The 21,622-nt window shown below is 31.1% G+C and overlaps 2 protein-coding genes across 5 annotated transcripts in view; one reads left to right on the top strand and one right to left on the bottom strand.

Moving 5' to 3' along the window:
- The first annotated feature begins 8,432 nt into the window (after window positions 1-8,432).
- Window positions 8,433-13,908, top strand: LOC139098194 (poly(A) polymerase-like). Its single transcript, XM_070650319.1, has 3 exons — window positions 8,433-8,976; window positions 10,002-11,074; window positions 11,139-13,908. Exons 1-3 carry the CDS (start codon window positions 8,763-8,765, stop codon window positions 11,250-11,252), a joined length of 1,401 nt encoding a protein of 466 aa, XP_070506420.1. The 5' UTR covers window positions 8,433-8,762; the 3' UTR covers window positions 11,253-13,908.
- Window positions 13,909-19,525: 5,617 nt separating this feature from the next.
- Window positions 19,526-21,622, bottom strand: part of Utx (Utx histone demethylase) — a 32,783-nt gene continuing 30,686 nt past the window's right edge. For 3 of the 4 annotated variants that reach the window (XM_070650105.1, XM_070650109.1, XM_070650107.1), the window contains 5 exons: window positions 21,406-21,533; window positions 20,496-20,915; window positions 20,099-20,308; window positions 19,907-20,033; window positions 19,526-19,842 (listed from right to left, as the gene is read on the bottom strand). In XM_070650105.1, the coding sequence (XP_070506206.1) occupies window positions 19,591-19,842; window positions 19,907-20,033; window positions 20,099-20,308; window positions 20,496-20,915; window positions 21,406-21,533 (1,137 nt within the window). In that variant the 3' untranslated portion in view covers window positions 19,526-19,590. Of the gene's footprint in view, window positions 19,843-19,906; window positions 20,034-20,098; window positions 20,309-20,495; window positions 20,916-21,405; window positions 21,537-21,622 lie in introns of all 4 variants that reach the window. The other variant, XM_070650106.1, reaches the window with a different exon arrangement.

The raw sequence follows: 21,622 nt of genomic DNA, 5'->3' as shown, positions 1-21,622 counted from the left end.
GGATGTTGGATGTCGTTTATGATAGTTTAAAATTAGAAATGTGCAAATTGACATTCCAAACAGACGCCTTTTTTCTCACTTCGTTTCGTCCGCAGAAATTTTCATTCGCCAATTTCTCCACTCCACTCCAATTCATTTGTCAAGTCTGGCGCCAAAAAATTAGAAATTGTTGAAGATTCTTTTGTTGATATTTTGAGGCTATTGAACTGACCTACACAACATTCATATTCAAGAATCTTTTTCTCTTCATATCCAATTCACACCTTCAACTCAAACTTGTTCTTGTGAGTTACTCTCAATGCACATTTTTGGGGTCATTTGACATCTATAAATAAATAGTAAATGTCCAAATAGGAACAAAATTGAAGTGGCCATGATAAGAGCAAGATCAGTGACAAAATTATACAACGATGTGGGTTGGAACTTAAGGATAAGTATGCATCATATGATATTTATTGATACAAGCCTCTGGACAAGCATCTTTCACTAATTTGTAGTGTGGATCTCATCACAACCTGTCAAGCATGAAGAGTCACTTGAATGAATAAAAACTGATTTAACACCTCAACGGATGTCCACATTAAATAACGTTTATTGTTAAACCAATCATTAAACACCATGAATATTTATTATTTTATTTATTAAATTCCTGAATATTGAATTTCGGATATGACACACCAGATGAAGTTTTAAAAAAAAGATCTGCGAAAAAAGAGAAAACAGCGTTTTGGCGGATAATTTATGAATGTTAAAAATTTTTAAAAATTCAACTTTTTCTCTGACTCAAAATGAATTTTAAAGCGAAGAAAATTGTTTGAATCTGAAATCATCCTTTATGTCATTTGTGTACAAATAAAGAAATTCGTTTGTAAGGGGGAGCTGTTCGTAAATGATGTTTTGTAAGTATGATGAGTACTGATTCAGGGATGGTAGTCTGGGAGAAGAGAGAGCTAGGAGTAAATCCTATTTTTTGGCCAACCTCTCCTTCACGTTTAAAAATTCTTCAATTTGCTAAGATTTCTCGTGAAAAAATCCCAAAAGAACCGCCCACCTCTACCCTAATCTACGTACAAAAGACAGGAAGAACAACATCAATTCCAAACAACTCCCCCAAAATCATTCAGCATGCGATTTGGACAGCAATACAAAATCTTTGACATTTTCAAAAAATCTGCATGTACATTTACAGTACGAAAGTTATATTTATTTACGACACTAATATCAAGTACAACGCAAACACAATTCACAACGCAAATTTAACTGTTCAAGATAAGCATTATTATCCATTTACGACATGAATAAAGGAAAACAGAACAAATATGCCTGCCAAATCAAATGTCATCGCAACACATGACTTCAAATTCAATAAGATTTCATTCACGATATTTTTGTAAATTACAAGCAAATTAATAAAAATTGTGGGATCAGGAAGTTCACGGTAACTAGGAAGACGTGTCAGAAGCTTTTTCAAATCTAACGTATGAATATAATTGAATGGTGATTGTAATGCCATATTCAATTCTATATTGTTAGCCTAATGCAGATTTAAAATAATTGATTGAATCACACATGTATGGCAAAAAAAAAAAAAAGATTGGAGATAAATTTAAAAAAAATGCAAATTTCATTCAGTCGAACGATGTTTTAGGAAATGAATGAATCAGTTCGATTGATTGTTATTCGACATATTGACTGTGGAAGTCATTTTGTGTTGTACTGTTGGTTGATTTTGTATAAAGTCTGCAGCATGTGCCAAATTAGAGATTATTATGTCTAGTTAATGTGATATCATGCTCATGAGGTTCGATAGGTCGGTGATGTCAAGAACAGAATTGGTTTCTGAATTTGTAAGGTTTTTTGTCCGTTTTCCTGAATTCTCGTCATTTAAAAGTATAAAATACACAAGTTTTTCTTTGAAAAGTCATATGTTTAGTTCCAAAGCCATTTAATATCGTCAAAGTGCGATTTGTCGTCCTTAGAACTAGATTGCGACTAGACTTACAACTAATTATACAGAATCCTTTTCCAGAAGCTTCAAATATTCATTTATGTATTTATTTAGCCTCAATAAGATCTAAATCTAACCAAAACTCTCCTTTATAGGTGACTTAACCTCAGCAGTAACTGAAAAATTAGATGTTATAACATCCTTTAAATACACTGTGATATCACCTCGATAGACTCCTTCAGGAAGCATCATCGAAGGCGCATCAAAACTATCAATATTCATTGTAAAATTTCTTACGTCCAATTCACCAGTGTATGGACATTTGTGAATTAGAGTTGGAAATATTTTATCAATTTCATCAATCATAATTTTTATCAATGGATTCGTGTCAACTCCTTCAAGAACTGAGCAGCATTCATGTTTATGGGTGTTGATGACTTCACGAAAAATTAATCCATAACGATAATAGATGATTGTGTGTGCATAAAATGGCTTCTTATATGGCACAAGGAATTTTAGTCCAATATTAAAGGTAACGACTTTTTTTGAAATAGGTTTGAGGAAGCAGTATTTGATGAAAACTGATGTATTATCACTTCGACAGCTTAAAGCCTTTAATCTGATGCCAAATGGCGAGTTTTCTTGTCTTTTTGAAGCTATATTAATAAAGCAATAAGTAAGGATTGTAAAAATTAAAACTCGATGTTTTAAACTGCCAAAATTCATATTGGAACTGAAGGAAATTTTCAAAATGAACTTACTTTTAAATTCACAAAATTTGTTACCATATGAAATAATTACGGTCAGTTGATGCTCAATGCACATGTTGATTACAACAAGATAAGCTTGTTGGATATTTAAATTCAATGAAATTCACATTTTGTGTTTAATTGTTGAAAATTATAATTAAATTGATTGGCCAGCTTGGCTAGAGCTTATTATAGAAAATTTTATTTATATCTCCACATGCCAAAGTTGGTAAATTATTTAACTGGATGTAATTTGGTGCATCGACACGAGACTTATTCCCGAAATGCACAAGATGTGAAGAAAAGCATTTACTAGATCCATGCCGGCGCAGGTTTAGGACGAACTTGATGAATTTCGGCAGGTCGAAGTCATTTGTGGCTTTCGGGCTTGATGTTAAGTTGCTCGATATTAGTTCTTAAGTTCCTCAATATTGGTACTTAATTCCTAAATCTCAGATCCAAAATCATAAGTCAGAGCGAATTGGAGCTGGATTTGTATGGAAACATTGGAATTGGGTTCGACTTGACTTCATATTTAAAATCTAGTCAACTTTAAGCTCTGCTCAAAATAAAGCTCACAGACACAAATAAATTCAAAATTCACATTGGAAAAATATGAATCAGACTGAACCAATTCACAAAAAAATTCCTTATAAAACAGCTCAGCAAAGATAGTAAAATTAACACTAATTAAATATTTAGTCTACTTTATTTACAGTTTCTGCTTGACTCATCTTCTGTTTTCAGTATGCAACTTCGATTGCCGTCTTAATTAAGCGTTAACAAAATCTTAAATAAATAAAGAAAAAAATAATATAACCTCAAATTAATAAACAAAAATGCTAAATCTCAACCTTAAGCATGGACAATGCATTCTCATTTAAAATTAAATAACACAATTCTTTCCTTGTTAAATTGTACAAACAAATCAGTTAGATGCCACATATGTAAATATCACAAATTTAAATAATTTAAAGTCAACCTTGCACATGCTTTTTGAGAATGTTTTTTACGATCTTTGCGTATTTCATACAAGAATATAAATTTCTTTTTCAGTGCCAATGTTTGACTCATGAATGGACTATAAAGGGTAAGCTGAATTTAACATTTGAATTAAATGAGTTCAGTGATCTTTAAAGGCGAAATTTTGTCAATTTTTTGGATGTTTTTTTGGATTTTTGATATGGCAATGATTTTTGTGCGAATTTTTTAGAATGTCCTTAGTTGTAGAGATATGTCCGAATAGTATTAGTCGGTTAATTGATATGAAATCCGGTACCAGACAGGCGTGACTCTGGCATGATGCTGGATTCAAACCAAATCTGAATGCAAGCCAGATTCACGCCGGTTCGGGTTCCGATTTTCTGAGAATTGTGGGTATTTCAGTGCGGTACAGCTAAAGATTAATCCTGAAAGACGATACAATTTGATATCTGGAGTATCAACTTGAGATCTAAACCATAGGGTGCTTTACAGCTCTTTACATGCTTTTGATTATTGTTTTATTAAATCAATTTATCATTAAATAATTAGCTTAACATTTTTAAGAATTGAAGTCTAATTATAGCTTAATAAAATTTCTCATAAACTTCTTTGTCTAGAATCTTCTACTACGCAATCTATGATTCTTACAGCGTCATAATCAGACTCACGAAATATGTAAATTTAAATAGTGTAACATTTCTGTGTTAATAAAATCATTATAAAAATTTACAATTGTTTAGCAAAACATACATCAAGCCATGAATTTTTAATGAGGTGCTCATAATTAAAGCACGAAAAACTCTTTTATGATTAATAATTGTTACATTTTTACGAGATTTTGATGTTAAGTTACAGCAGCTTCTAATTCTTCTTAGAGCATGAATTCTGGATCTTCTGTCAGCTTAACATAATTTGCCTGTAAACTCAAGAATTTTGGAGATTTTAATCATTTTTATGCGCACACGACAATGAAAACTTTTAATTTATTCGCCTTTTGTGTAAATTAATTTGATCAAATTATTTAGATCATAAAGTCACAAAAGGAACCAAACATTAAGAACAAGGTTTTCACATGCATTATAAATTTGAAAGATTTTGAATTCAAGAAATTGTCTCATTGTTTTGAAGCATTGTCAGAAAACGTAGATATAGGCACGTGCGCTACAACTTTCAAAAAAGAAGTTTAATTTATTGGCACATTTGAGAGGAAAAAAGCAATAAAAAGATATCAAAATGAAAATAAAATTTGATCTGGAAAGGTTGAAAAATTACTATTTTGAGCAAAAAGACATTTAAAGTTTTGCAATATGAACTTGTCGGTTTAAGCCTTGATTATAGCTTGTTAGCATTTTAGTCAGTGAGCGTGCAATTTTATCAAAAATGGATTATTTCCTTTTTTTAATGGGATGAGAAGATATGGTTATAAAGATTTGGCTACTGCACCTAAAATCTACAGTATTTGAGTAAATATCAAGGTTGACACTGTAGTTGAATGACCAGAAATGATATTGGATGCTTTGTTGACTAAAAAATCATCAATTTCATACATTGATTCATAAATTCACACAAAAAAATTAAAATTTAATTAAATCTTCCAGGAATTAGATTTAAATTGATTTCTAGACAAAAAAGGAAGACTTCAAACTGCCAAATTCATTAAGCTTAATTCAAAGTTCCACCATTAATCACTTTTTTTTATTAAACTGTCATTAAAGATTAAGATTACTTTTAATACACATGAAGCTATTGTACTTTGAAATTATTAAAAAAGCTCTAAAACCAAAAAATAAGAAGTTTAATTGTTTTAAAGAATTCTTAAAGCATGAAACGAGTATATAGAATCGTATTCCTTAAAACCGTAAAAATTGAATTAAAATACCAAACAAAGTTAATTGCATACTTAGTGAGAACACACGTGGGGTTCTGAAGCAGGGGGTAGATAACTGTTGTAGTTTTCTTTGGATAGTTTAGTGTCGAATATAGTATGTTGTAAACCTTCTAGCTTGTTTGTGGGGCTGCCAACCTACTGGCGAGGAGTTTGGACAGATTTTCAGCCTATCCAAGGAAGTACTACGGGAAGGTAAAACACTCGACGAAGGTTATAATCTGAGGACTTCCGGGCTTCTATGAGGACACCTAAAGATTTGTATAAATAATTTTACAGGCAATTATTTTCCCCCTATTCTGAAGTGTAAAGAAAATTGAAACAAATCTTGTGCTTTGCAAATTCTCGAAGCTTCAGAAGTCCTTCACTTAATCATTCTATTTTATAAATGGATTCACGTTGAGAATTCTGATTATTTATCAGATAAAATTTCAAAATTGATGAGAAAAATTGTTGTAAAACCTTATATGTCTATGCTTACATAGCAACCATGTAACTTATGCTAATAACCTTTAGCATTTATTCAGTCATCTATTGAAAAATTATCCTTGAGATATGTGAATTGAGGAAGCTGAAAATTATTATTTTTGGTGCATAATTTGTGAAATGCGCAGCTAAAAATTGTTGTTTATTTTCAAAATGTCGTTAAATTTAAACTTCGTTTTTTACGACTTTAGAAAATACAATCCAAAAATCATCATCTTAAGAAGGAGATTAAAATTCCTTCTTCCTATCTACAAAAAAATCAGTTGAATTCTTTCAAGGATAATTATTCAATTGTTTTGTCGCATTCACGAGTTCTTGAGTCATCAGTTTTTAATATGCAATTTAGAAGTGATTATTAGTTCTAGCTTACCTTGATACGTCTCTAAATTTTTAAAAAGTTTTGAAGAGAGTTATGTGCAGCATTGACATTAAAGTGATAAAATGAACGTTTGTTTCGCAAAAACTAAAGACAGGAGGCTGACAACTAAGGCATCAAGTGATAATTTGTCACCTGAGTTGTCCACTTGCTTTTAAGTTAATTCTAGTTTTGCAGCACTCTAGATTCATTGTCCCGAGTGGACAAAAATACTTTAGAAGAAAAAAGCACCAACTGAATATTTACATTTGGTTTTATTGTCTACGGCACCAACTCAATTCTGCCTTATAGTAGCCTAAAGCTCGGGTCTCAATTAAGCAAGAATAATCTTAAATCCTTTCAATTATTTACTGCTTAAAATGTATTGTTTGACGTTTAATTATGAATGCTAGTATTTGATAATGTTTAAGACAATTAGTGGAATTAAGCATCGGATTAAATTGTTGATCGTAATTGAAATAATGTTTTTTGTCGCAAAAAAATAAGCAAAATCTGAAGAACAATAAAAAGTCCTTGAAAGTATCAGATTATTTAAGACTCATTAGGAAGATCCTAATGTTATGCGAATGGAACCATAACGACATTTCTGAAGATACCCGCTGTTTGATTTATTTGACGCCATTTTAAATATCCATTTAATTCCTTGTGTCTTCCGTAAATATATTTCAAAAAGAGAAATTTTTCAAGTGCTAAATAATATTGTCAAGCCACAAATCATCCTCCAAAGAAACTTTCTCATTTTCTCCTTTTGAAATCGACAACAAAAGACAGAATCTGATATATTGTGACATTGCCTGGATCAGATGTTAACAAGCTCTTCTTAATACACACCCTTAATTTTTCATTGTCGAGGATGACAACTTTATAACGGATTGTTGTGTCATGTTAAGCAATAAAATTCGGGGCATTTTCTGTCCTGGAGGAGATGCGAGTGATTTATTCAAAGTGCAAGGCTGTTGCTGTAGTTTTGAAATTGATTTATTTAAATCTCACGAAATTTGGTTTGAAAATTTGTCATAAAACTATCAAATTGACTTTCATATCCCATATCTGCAATTCATCTATCTTATTTTATTTATAAATCTATAAAAATACTTTCCATTTTGCAACCAAACTCAAAAAAGCAATTTATTAAGTTTTCTCCTTGCAAATGTTTATCTAAAATATATGTAAATTTTTTGAAAGTGCATTAATGGACTTTATTTAGTAAGAACGTGAGGATACTTAAAAAAGACTCAAGGCTAATTGTTTGACATCACTTTTTAAGAAGCGATCAACATCATGCAGAAGTTTTGGTTTTCAAAAAACGTAAAATAACCGTAAATTGCAATTAATCCTTCACGTTTATCCCACAGCGTTTTATAATTTTGTCACTGATCTTGCCATTATCATGGCCATGCCAATTTTGCACTTATTTGGACTTTCACTCTTTATATGCAGATGCTAAATGATCCCAAAAAGTGCATTGAGAGGAGCTCAAAAAAGCAGTTTCAAGTTGAAGGTGTGAATTGGATATGACGAGAAGATTCTTGAATATGAATGTTGTGTAGGTCAGTTCAATAGCCTCAAAATATCAACAAAAGAATCTTCACAATTTCCATATTTTTGGCGCCAGATTGACAAATGAGATGGTGAAATTTCTGGTCAGCCACAAGAGGGCGACGTGTTTGGAATGTCAATTTGCACATTTCTAATTTTAAACTATCATAAACGACATCCAACATCCAGCTGATACACAAAACAACGGTAATTTTCACAATGATGAGCTGCGTTGACGAGTTTACATTTTTGCGAACCAGAAGGCCGAAACATAAACATGCAGCGACGAAAATAAAAATTTTCTTTGTGAGCACTGGAATGTCTTATTATTGCTTCCAATACATCTATGTTTACATTTTTGGTACTCTCAATGCTCTAACTTTTTTCCATTCACTCTGTTTACTTTAACTCGTGAGTATTTAGCTTTTTATCGGTGAATAAAATGCTCAGTCTGAGATGTGAACTTGTGGAATTTAGTCGCAGAATTTGATGTTCTTTAATTTAGATTTTTAAATTTGAAGATAAATATTTGATTTAATTTTGAAAAATCTAATTGACTGTGAAGTTTTAATTGACACTTGTTGAAATATTGAGAATCTTGTGCTGAATATTGGATTAATTTAGTTTGGACTCAAAAGACTTAAATGAGTGCATAGAAAAGTTAAATGCCGAGTTTGTTCTGATTGCAAATTTAATGTGAAATTATAAAAAATCAACCAAAAAATTCTCAAAAGTGATGTGAAAAATTGTAACCAATTTTGTGATAAGCACAAGAATTTAAGAAAAATAAAAATCATGTCGTGGACAATTTTCAGCCTTATCATTTTTGCCATTTCGGTGATTCAAGCAGCTGTGATACAAGCTCAGGATGACGAAAGAAATGTTTACAGTAAACGATACGATAATATCGATGTGGAAACGATCTTTAGGTCCTCAAGATTATTAAACAATTATGTGGACTGCTTGTTGGATAGAAAGCCATGTCCACCAGAAGGGAAAGAGTTAAAACGTAAGTTACATTGTTGAGGTTCATGAACTTTTATGAAATAAGTTTACGAAACTCTTACAAATTGTCACGTGTAGCTATGACTCACAATTCTTTTATAAATAAGCACAACAATAAATAAGAATTCTTCAAGTCTATAAAATCTATTTTGATTCAATAACCTTCAATCCAAAAAAGTCTCAAATCATTGAGAAAAAAATCCCATAAAACTTCTTAAAAACCGGCTAAAAATTCGCAAACTGCCATTAACGTCAGCCTTGCAGTTTTACCAAAACAGCTATCACGCAAAAAACAATAATCATAAATTGCAGCTAAACATTTTTTATTGTCAATCATAAAAAAATGACAATACCAGTAAGAGTTGCATGAGAGTCGTGTTGACAATCTAGGCCAATGCACAGCAAAGATAAACAAAAGAAGAAAGAAGAAGCATCGATTGCAACATTTTATCACCGCAATGGCATAGTTATCGTATGATAATCATGAATATTTATGAGAAAAGTCAATTTCTATAAATTATGAGCTTGGTTCCTTATTATGCATAATTACGTGATTAGTGTAGAGCTTAAAATGATAAGCTAAAAATCACAGTTAAAACCAGCTTTAAAGCTGCTCAGGCTTCATTAAATTTAAATGCTTCCAATCGATAAAATTGATATTAAATCACATAAAATCTGTTCGGCTTCTTTTTGGAACTCACGAAAGTGAGAAATTGGAAATATCTTGCAAATTTCACACCAAGCTACACAAACTACTTAAATCTTGACTCAAAAATGGCATTCAATAGATAAACCAACAGATTAATGTTTACTTTGCAAAAAACATCGTGTCTAAAATGTAAATATCTACCCATGTAGTGCAACTACCGTTTTAAAAGTTGCTTGAGATTTGACCATAACAGATTAATTTTTATGGATATTAACAGCTCTTTGGCCTCGGAAGTAACAGTTTAGAGGCAATTACTTTAGCTTTCTATACATTTCCCAAAATAACGATTGAAATTCGCAAACTCTATACAATTTACACAGGTGTTCTGCCGCAAGCATTAAAATCTAAATGTTCCCGATGTACAAAAATTCAAAAGGCAAAAGCCCTCGATGTGATATCAAGACTATACTACCAGCATCCATCAATATACCTCTCACTTGCCGAGCGATATGATCCGACTGGTGAATACACAAGAAATTTTGAAGAATGGCACGAACAGACACATTTAGATAAGCCAGGTGTACAATTCCAATCAGATGAATTGCCACAAAAATCAAGAATTCCATCCACTTGGATTACAAAAACAACGACAACGCCTAGACCAACAACTCAAACAACAACAACCACACGTCAAACTCTTCGAACACTTCCGACGACATCTAGATTAAGAGTATTAACGACTGAAAGGCCAATTGTAATTCCATCAACACAACGTCCGACTTTACCACCGCAAACAAAATCCACAACGACGACGACCGCAAGGTCAATTGACAGCTCAACACTCGGTGTGATACCGATTGAGAGAAAAGTAGCACAACTTCCAATACCGCCTCTAAATCAACAACTTGAGCCGCCAGCTATTCAGCCATTTGAACCAGCAGTTAATCTACGATTTAGTGCACCGGATAATCAGCAATTTACACCACAAAATCAGCAGGTTCCTCAAGTTGTTAATTTACCGCAGACAATAAATCAACAAATACCTCAGTTCATAAATCAACAGGCACTTCCCCAACAGCCAATAATCCAAACAATTCCAAGTACAACGTCAACGGAACTTCCGAGAGTTATTATTACTGATCCAACGACCAGTTCCTTTCGTCCATTACCGCAATCAACAGGAAATAATGTACCAAATACAGGAATCAATGCATTCTCATCAGTGGCAACCGAAGGAACTTTTCAGACTTTCCCAACAGCTCAAGTCCCTCTGTCGAATCCTCCTGCATCACCCTCTATTCAGCTTCAAATTACTTCTATTTCATCCAATAATGTACAGCAAGTGCCATCATTTGGTAACTTCCAACCGCCATTTTTAACACCAACATTTGGATCGCCACAGGGACAGAATATTAACAATAATGTTCCTGCACAGCCAGTCTCACAAATTGACGTAAGTTCTGTTAAACGAGATATTAATGATTTCAATCATGTCTAGTCATTTATCTTTTTCACAGCCAAATTTTATTGATAACTTCTTTGTGCCCCGCGGTGGATTGATTCGGCGGTCTGTAGATCAGATTCTGGACACAACACGAGGTTTTATGAGAGCCATTTTCCGTATTTATTAAACTTTTAAGGAAATTTAATTGATTTTTTAAAATTCTTTTGGCATTTTTATACTAAGTACCTGCTATGTTTGGTACAATTAAGCCATATTTTTTGAATACCACGATAATATTGTATTAATTTTAATAATAATTTTGAGCACTTTTGATATTAAACAATTGATTGGAATTTTTGGGATGATAAGAAACACAAAGGTTGGAATCAGTATTGTTGTCTAAATGTTAATATGGGGTAATTTTTAGAATTCAAAGTAAATTGAATCAGAAGCTGTCTTAATTTGAATTTTGCTAGTATTTCTGCAATTCTAGGTTATGCTGAGAGATATAAACTTCACTTATGGATTTTTAGAAAATTCAATTAAACGATTCAAAATGCTAATGTGTTAGCCTAGGGCAGTTAAACTAGATTGTGATTGAAAGATGATGAATCAGATAAAACCTAGATCTTGCTGCTCAAGGCAGAGACTGTCTGTTAATACTTACATACTTGCTAAATCTTTAGCATCTAAGTCAGTGTTGTTCAATCTGTGTGCTGCGCTACACTAGTGTGACGCCGAAATTTTTTGAAAACACCATGTAACGCATGTCTGTGTGACTTCAACCGTAGTTTATCATCAATGTTAGCAGTGGCACAAGATAAGTTTGAACAACACTGATCTTAGCAGGGATCTAAGTTCATTCAATCATTTAGATTAACAATGCAGTCTAAATTTTTAAAAAGCTAATGGCAAATTTGAAAATACTTTGAAATTATTCATTGTTAACATTCGCAGTATGGTTCCAACACTTCATTGTGAGTTTAAAAATAAATCCCCAAATTCATAAGAACTCATCACGTGTCTTTCAAAATCTTGATATATATTATATATTATGAATAATGTTCAAGACAATGGATATAATTTTTTTTAAGTTTATGTGAGAAAATAAAGCGTGTCTTTACCATTTAAGCTACCAATTTATTACGGCTTTGATTTTCTGAGTTGTCATAACAACGTAAAAAGTTTACTTTTCAAGATTCCAGACATAAATCAGTCCAAGAACTTAAACATATTTACTTTCCGAATTCCTCTATCCAAAAATTCTTTTCATCCTTTCCTTACGATCAGAATTAAGACGAAATGTTTGTCTTTGAGATTTTAGCAGAAGTTAAAACTCAAATTTGCTCGGGCGAGATAATTTTTTTACCTTTAAAATGTCGAATTTGCACAACATCACATATTTAATTAACAATATATCGAATTTTGACATCTATTTATACAGTTAATTTGATATTTCATCTTAATTATATCGATTTTGAAAAGGCAAATTCATGTTTTATGTGGTAATGAGATGATGATGAAAGTGAGATAAGATTTTCTAGAAGCTCAATTGCCAAGGCTCCGGTAGTAATCATACAAAACTTCACACTTAAGAGTTTGATTTCTGATGAATGCAATTAAAATATTCAAATTTTGATTCGAGACGTTTAGCAGAATTGAATTATCATATTTTGACGATTTTAAGTATGTCTGGTTCTGGTGATGGATATTGATTTTTTGCCGAATTTTGCCGAAAAGCAAAATTGGTTAATCAATCCGAAATCCAGTACCAAACCGGCAGCGAAAAAACAATAGTGGCGTGGTGATTAGAGTGTCGGTCAGTACCAGGCTGACGTGACTCTGGGATGTTATCGAACTCGGTCTAAATCCGGCACTAAGTGAGAGCAGAACTTGAAGTAGACTCGAAATTGTATGGAGTTGACTTCGAGCTCTCAGTTCAGAGTCATGCCATCCCGATTTCAGATTTGTAACCTACCATCCCAAGCGACATAATGCAGCGAACAACACTTCTACCGTCAGGCAACTTCGCGTCTTGTCGTTAATATGACAACGTAGCAATGCCCTAGTGAACACGTTGTGTTGCTCAAATTCTGTCTAGATTGATGGTATCTAGATTTTTCCTCAAATATTAACCTAACAATTATTGGATTCTCCGTTGTGACAAAAAAATAATAAATTCAAACAAAGACAGCACTTATTGACCATATTACTTAGTTATTCCATATAATTGCTGGAATGACTTGACTCCTTATAAATTATATTCTGATTGTTAAAACAAAAGTAAAGAATTAATTTTCTAGAATAAAATCTCAAAAAAAATTCCAAATTGTAAAGAATTATTAATTCAAAGTCTTAAATATGCAATAACAATGACGATGCAAAATTAATTGAAAATTATATGTATTCAGCATTATAATCATGCAGCCGTGTCGCTATACTAAAAATAATAATAATACATTATTCACTGATATTTATTAAATATTTAAACAATTCACTTAGATAAGTCTGGAAAAGTTTAATTTATTCTGTTTCTATAGTGAATGATGATGAGAATAATCAGCTATACTGTCAATTTTTCCAATTACATTTTATATAAAGTTATAAATTTTTATATCAGAATTATTAATAAGACACTTTACATTTGCCAGAATCATTCGGAAAAATACTGAATTGGAATATTTAATAGAATAGTAAAGAGCCATTTTCGTCAGCAGTAGTAAAGAATATGTGATTTGTGTATTAACTATAATTGAATGTAAAAATGCAAGACGGTATTGTATAATAAGTAAAATAGTCGGTCGTGACACAGTAATAAATTGTTGATTACGTAAATATTTAAATTTGATTCTAGTCTCTAAATTTATTGTAGCTTTACTCGATTCTAAATTTATTTTACCTTGAACGAGAAGTTGTTAAATCTGATAAATTTTGGAGCTTCTGAATCGTCCGCAAATAGATGTCTATAAATGGATATGTTAATGCTGATTGAAATGATATCGTTTTCGTTGATAGGAAGCTTTGACTAGAGTTATTGGATATTTTATAGGTTGTTGATATTTGCCGCTGTTTGTGTAGACCTCGATGAATCTTTTTAACAATTTTCTGTTTTCCCATATTGAATTTTTAATATGTTTTCTTTATAGATGCAATATTCTCTTAACTTTATAGTTTGATAACGATCTAAGCTTCAACTTCAATTATCGTTGTTAAGGTAAAATAACGTTTTTCTCTGAATAATTTAAATCTTATCAGTATTGCACAGTTACTTGACCTAGGTCCGAATAACACAAATGAAGAAAGCTCAGTCACGGAGCTTTTAAGGCTCAGCTGAGCAAAAAGAGGTTTTTGTTAAGAACATATAGAAACCGCCTATTTTGGGCATCCATACGGAAGCCAGCAATAGAGACGTCATCTGAGGGAGGCCATGGCTCACAGATGAATCTAGATCTTCATAAGCCTTCTTCATTTGTGTTACTCGGGAGGTTATATCAATGCAATGTACCTAACCACAATTTGTGTGTCGCAAATCATACAAACCTAGTTCTGACTAGACTTTCACTGGGATTGAACAAAGATCGTTAGAATGAATTGGTCGATAAACTAACCACCACGTTCCTACTTCTTTTTCACTGGTGCCAATAATTTAGAATCCATTAAGAGAGATATTAGCCCACATATCAATTCTTAACGTTTTTCAGCATTCGTTTCTAATTTTCAATTCTGCATTTAAAATTCCAACACTTCAATTAGCCCAATTACAACGCAGCAAAAATTCTAATTTATACCAACATTATTTCTCCACTTCCTGCAGAATTTCAACAGCTTCAAAATCAAATATCGAGCCAATTTTATCGCATTCATCATTGTACTTAAAAGCATGTTCTTTAAACAATTACCAACATTTGCTGAAATACCAGCAGAACAATCTGAAATTTTTCCCATACCTAAAGCTCCTACTATAAATCATTAAGTACAATGACAAGAGATGGATTGGCACATTTAATGATTATAGGATGAAGAAAACGTGAATTTTGTAGAATTGAATTCGCAAGTACTTAGAGATGATTTAAGCCACTAGAATCGCATTAGCGTTGAGTAGATTAATCGCAAAATAATATCTATCAAAGCTGTAAATTATCAATTAATCAAAATATTTAGGAATAATAAAAATTCAATTAACTTTTTTACTTTACTTTATTGCTGATGATGGAAATCCAGTGATTATACAATTATCAAAATTAATAATTGATTAAAATCAATGAATGATTTACTATGAAATTTCATCAAAAAAAGGTAAATTTAAATATTTTTTTTTATGTATTTTTTGTGATAAGAGAGAATAATTTTATTATTTTTCTTAATCATTTTTTTTTTTTTCATTTCGTTTACCTTAGAATAATTCATTAATACGATTGTGATTGATTACTATCGACAGAAAATTATAAAAAAATTTTAATTATTTTACTTACAAACGAATATTTTCTTTTTAAAAAAATTATAAATTTGAAACCTAGACACATTCTTAATAATTCTTTCATTTCTACTTAATAATTAATTAAAATTTATATATCGAATAAAATTTTTTAATAACACTAAATTTTATCTTATTCACAATTTTTCACGGTAATTTTTTAGTCGTTTAAATTATTAAATTCTATGAAATATTGGTAGGGAAATGTTGTGCTAGATTCTATGATCGAGCTTAATATTTTGATAAGATATTAGAGTTAGTCACAGCTATATTACAGCTTTGATGATTTAAGGACTCTTGAAATTTGCAATAATTCAGTACAAATTTGTCAGTTTTTTATGTTTTAATGACCTTCGTCAAGAAGGAACTTAATTAATCCATAAAATTCAGCACAACAATTCCCCACACCCACGACTCAAGAGTACAAAAGAACTCCTTTAATTTACACAAATTTATTAAAATAAAATTTCAACTAATAATTGATTAAATCGTTTTTTTCGTCTAGTTTATGCATCAAACCACATTAAATTGATTGCAATATGAGAGTGAGATGAAAAAAATGTATTTTAATTAAATAATTTACACTAAATTTACAATGTCAATTTTTCTTTTTAAAATTAAAGAGTTAAGTGTTGACCAAATTTTCCTTAATTAATACATTTCGAAATTATTTCACTTTCAACCCCATTTTTCCGTCTTACAGCAATTCCATGCGTTTTTACAACATATATGCTTTTGGTTGAATTTTTTTTGGATATTTTATAATTTTTCAGGGTGTCAGTCGAAAGAATTTCATCATGTTTTTGTTTTCTTTTTACAATTTTTAATCTTGGCAGTGAAAAACTGGTTATTTTCTTTTTTTTTGCATTCAATTTTCCTACAAATCAATTTCCATAATTTTAAATTGTCGAATTTTAGTAAATTTTTTTATGATACTCTTCAATTTATTAAAGTATAGAAGTAGATGATTGAGACAGAAATAGAGAGATTTCATCATTCATTATACATTTAAAATTTTTTTATAAGCCAATTAGTAATTTACGATTAGTTTCCATATTTTTTTTTGTTTGCTGATCTACCATATGTCAATCTCTGATGAGTACACACAAATGTCAGCCGTAAGCATATATCTGATATTCTTTTCAAATAAGTACAATAGACAAATTATTGTCCATTCTCGTAATCTTTACTTCTTGTACAATTAATATTGTATTTCCTCATTCTTATACACATCTCAATTAAATTATTAGGGCCATTTTAGTGTTGCTTTGAGGCATTGTTGTTGAATGTCAAAATATTATATTTTTAATTCAGGAAGATGTTAAAAGGAGACAAAAGGAATTGCCTTCCGTACTCGAAATTTCGATAGTCTGACTCTTTTCAACAACAATTTAGTGTCTGCCTCTTATGGCAGTGTTGTCCAAACTCTTATGTGTCATGGCACACCTATGTGGTTAGCCACATGTCATGCGGTTCATTTCGACAACACTGTCTTATGCAGTCTTGCGTCAACAACGTCAGATTTAAATCAACACTAAAGTAACCTTTTCGTAAAATATTATCTATCCATCATTCCCTACTCTTCTTCTTTATCCACCTAATTTTTATTTATTTAATTCTTTTTCAGTATTATTCACTTATTTAAATAAATTAACTTAAAGAAAATTTGGTATTCGTCGCGTTTTATTTGATTTATTTTTTTCATGCCTTCCTCTTAAAATTGAGGATGACTTTTAGAGTGAAAAGAGAATTTTGACAAAATTTTATGTAGCCTTTTAGAAATTCCTTTCCAGTTCCAAAAAATGTTAATTTAATCGCACGAAAGTAATTAAAGCAGTGGTGAGGAGTCTTCTTTGTGGCACGACACACGTCAACCTTACAACAGTGTGTCACGACACATAAATTGCTCACCACTGAGCAAAAAAAATGAGATCTTGGATGTAGGTAGGATTTTTGTAGGGGGGATCTTGAGTAGATCCAACCACAAATCTAAACTACATCCAAAAATCCCATTCCAGCCATGAAATGAAAGCATATCTTAGAACTTAACGAACTAAATGTATGAAATAAAAGTAGTCAGCACCATTGTGAATTTATATTTTTGTTTAATTCATTTGCGTCGCATGATCTTCAACAATTGAGTTGTTGTAGAAAATCACACTATTGTTGGCATGAACAGTTTAGCGAGTCCGCAAAGAAATCGAAGAAATTAAAAAAAATTTCATCATACATTAATAAATTAATACATTTATACATCTTATGCATGTGTAATTCCTCATATTCAATTAACAAATTTTTTATCTCTTAATGCCAATTGCCTAATTTAACATCTACAAAAAGTCAATTATTATGTAAATTGTATTATGGTTGTGGTTTACTATGCATTTTTATCCATTAATGTGTACAGTCTCCAAAAAATAACTTGAATTTTTTTAATTATTATGCTTAAAATAATGAGCATAACTAAGATTTGCAATAAAAACCATAAATTATGAATGGAGACCAATTAATAATGAGATCCAAAGATAATTGTTATTTTATACAAATATTTATATAAATCGTGTGAATTCTTGGGTATTTTATCGAATGAGACTAAAGATTTTACCGGTGGATTTACTTCACTTTTAGTCTACAGAGTTGGCTGTTTGCAAGTGTCAATCACTTGCGGACGGTGGATTTATTGCAAAAAACTAAAAGAAAAAAAGTCATTCGAGTTTGCCAACTCAGCTATTTATTTACAGCATATATAATTTTTATTATGTAAAAGGATTTCCACGTTTTTCATTTATTTGCGTCGAATATCGACGATATTAAGGAATCGATTTTATTAGTAAATTTAGGGCAATTTTTATGGTCAAACTCTATTTAAGTTTACAATAAAAACTTCAATAAATTTCATTTTACTTCTCACTGTCAAAAATGTTTTTATCAATTTTCATCCATTTTAAATATGAAAAATTGTAAAAATGAGCTTTTTATGTGTTAAACGCTGAGGCACCCAGTACAAAAATTCATATTCATCATTGTTAAAAAGGCTATTGAGTTATTAATTCATATGTATATGTATTTTTTTATTGGCGGTAGAAAAAGTTTATCCTAAATGTAATTTATTTTTTCTCAATCTATTGCATTCATTTGCCTTATGTCAATTATCTCCGTACCGTTTACTGTATTTTGAATTTGTAGAATAAATTAGAAACTATTTTTTATATTCGAAATTGAAAAATAAACTTTTTTTTCTGTTAACTGTTGTTCAGCTTAAATATTTGCATACGAGTTCATGCAGAGAGGGATCTTGAGGAAGATTATTCAAGTATGAATGATGTTCAGCTATGCTATAAGTCGGTTTTGTGGCTTACGCTCAATTATTAAGTGATAAGAGCTTGTAGAGTTCAGATTTAATAAGGTCTAGACACAGACAATGAGTTCGGGCTAAGTATAGATGTGTAAATAACAAGTCCATATGTAGACATAGTCATATACTACTTACTGGATTATTAAGACGTCGTTTGATTTTAAATTCTTGATAAATCTTGCAATATCTTCTTTAATTCCAGTAATTACTTATTAAACCCGCTTTTGACAACGTGCCAGACTTGTAACTTCTTCAGCATCTTTCACAATTCAATAAACATTCTCCATTCACATTACTTGCATGAACTCTTACACAAACAGTTCGGCATTCAGCTTGATTTTTGCTACTTATGACGATTTTTTAGCTTAACATTTAAATATTGAGAATTTTAAGGATGGAAGTAACTCAGAAATTGTGTGTAAAATTGTAATGAACACATGTCATAAATGGTATGATTGTTTAATAATAAACTTTTTGAAATTTTCATCTAAATTGTGTTTTTCCTGCGGCATTTTTTCATTTATTCGTCGTGAGGTATTCAAATTTCCTTCTATTAATTCTTGTATTCTTCAAATTCTTGATTTAAAAAAAATGTCATTCGTGGTCCTCTTTACTTTAAAAATTGTTCTCATTCTCATTTTACAGATTTATTTTGTTTTTCTTCTCTACATTCTTAGAATCTAGATTATAATTAGCTTACGATACAACAGATGGAACTGGTATTGATTGAGATGTTGGGATTTGTTGAGGTGGTGGAAGAAACATTGGTTGGGGTGGTGGCTTATGAAGAACAAATGAATCATAAACCAGCATTAATTCAGCTAATTTATATTCTTCGAGACAAACAAATCCTTGCAATGATGGCGATTGTTTACGGGCACAGCCCATACAATGTACGACGTGACGCTTCTCTTGTTCTCGGATGAATAGAATATTGAATACTTCGACCTGTGAATTAAATGAAATATTATAAATCTTTTTGTCATATTTATTATTGTATTCCTTTTTTTACCTCACAAACTCCACAATAGTGTGATGCTTCATTCTTAGCACGTCCATGGAATTTAACTTCAATTCCTTTCTGCTTAACATGCTCCAAAATCTGAACCGTATGGCGAAGAGTTTGTAACAAACAATTCCTAAACAAAGAGACAAAATTCATTATTAATATTCATAAAATATTTTAGAGCTATGACAAACTTACTTTATTAAATCGTACATCTTTGGATCGGATACTTTTATATTTCTTGCTAAATTCCAACTAAGATGAATCATTGGAACTATTGATTTATAGCTCTCAAATTTATTCCATTCATATCGAACAATAGCCAATTCATATTGACGAGCTGTTAATGGACCGACATTCCATGCAATATTATTGCACCAGCCAATCGCTTGTACCCAATGTACGCATCTGTAAAATAAACAAAAAGTTAATTAAAATCCTTGAATCTTAAAGAATTGATATTCTGCTTATAGAAATATGAAATCAGTAACTTAAAAGTTATCTTTCAATGAATTAATTCAGAAGAACGAAAGTTAAAAGTTTAAAACATCACGGAAAAAGAATCAAGTATATTAAGCATGAACATGTCACTTACCCAGCATTAACCCATACAAGATCGCCTGGACGTTGAGTAAATCGATAAACCGGAATATTTGCAGCATATAAATCTTCTAAAGATGGCCACCAACTTCCATGCAAATAATTGGTGCTGTGCTTCTCACACAAAGCTTGAATTTCACCCCAATAAGCATCTGCCGTTCCGAACCATTCACAATCTCCAGGTCCAATATTAATGTTAATTGAGCAAAAATTATTATTTTCCTGATGTCCAGGCGTTCTTGCATTTGGCACTTTCATGTAGAGCTGTACGGTATTCATGCCAAGAATCATATGGCCAACATGCGAAAGCATATTTGCAGCTGATGCAACACGAGCAAATGGTGGAAGTTTTTGCAATTCATTCAACTGTGCACGCCACTTACGTTCGTCTGATAAATCGACATTCGTTCCGAATCTGTTATGAAAGAAATTAATTGATTAATAAATTGTGAAAATAACTATATTAGGTAAAGAAAGGAATAAGAAGTGAAAATGTAACGTAGGTTACTATCAAACTCCACTCAATGGCTTTATTGACAAGTGGTGTTAGCGAAACCCAGCTAAATTTATCTAGCAATTTTCGTTGATCATGTTGTTAAATTGAAAATATACAACAATAAAAATTAAAAAACTGCCTGGATGGCTTCAAAGGTAAACTAGATTGACAATTCTAATAAGAACCTCATGTCTATTCTGTCTATTAATTTGGTTTTTGTCATCATATTCACAATAAAGCCGACAAAGAACAAGTTCAATGGGCTTTAAAGCTCTTCATTGTGTACAAATAGCAAATAACTTAAACAATCCATTCTAAATCTAGTATATTCCCTTTAAATAGCCATATTTTTCAATAGAAGTCCAATATTAATCATTAAAGTCACGTTTTTGTCATTTAGAAAACTTACTTTAACATTTTAAAGCCATTTTTCACTTTTCGTGCCTTCTTTCCATTGGCGCCACTCGTGAAAGAATCTTTGGAATCTGAATCGGAATTTGGAACAGTACTAATTCCTGAATTTTTATCACGTTCCTCCTGTAAAGAATAAAATAAAAATAAACTTATTAAATCACATATCTTAATATCAAGAAAAGTCACGAAAACTAAGATTTAAGCTCAGATAC

This window comes from Chironomus tepperi, unplaced genomic scaffold (assembly GCF_022539635.2).
Source record: "Chironomus tepperi strain 1889 unplaced genomic scaffold, CSIRO-AGI_Ctep_v1 contig_445, whole genome shotgun sequence".
Classification (NCBI taxonomy): domain Eukaryota; kingdom Metazoa; phylum Arthropoda; class Insecta; order Diptera; family Chironomidae; genus Chironomus; species Chironomus tepperi.
Note: the sequence above shows the minus strand (reverse complement) of the source record. Positions and strands in the feature narration are given on the sequence as shown.

What these genes read in the sequence shown, in the direction of transcription:
- LOC139098194 (XM_070650319.1), top strand. Translation starts at nt 8,763, where the DNA reads ATGTCGTGGACAATTTTCAGCCTTATCATTTTTGCCATTTCGGTGATT. An exon ending in AGAAGGGAAAGAGTTAAAAC is followed by an intron (nt 8,977 to 10,001) that starts GTAAGTTACATT and finishes CAATTTACACAG; the next exon opens with GTGTTCTGCCGCAAGCATTA. An exon ending in AGCCAGTCTCACAAATTGAC is followed by an intron (nt 11,075 to 11,138) that starts GTAAGTTCTGTT and finishes TCTTTTTCACAG; the next exon opens with CCAAATTTTATTGATAACTT.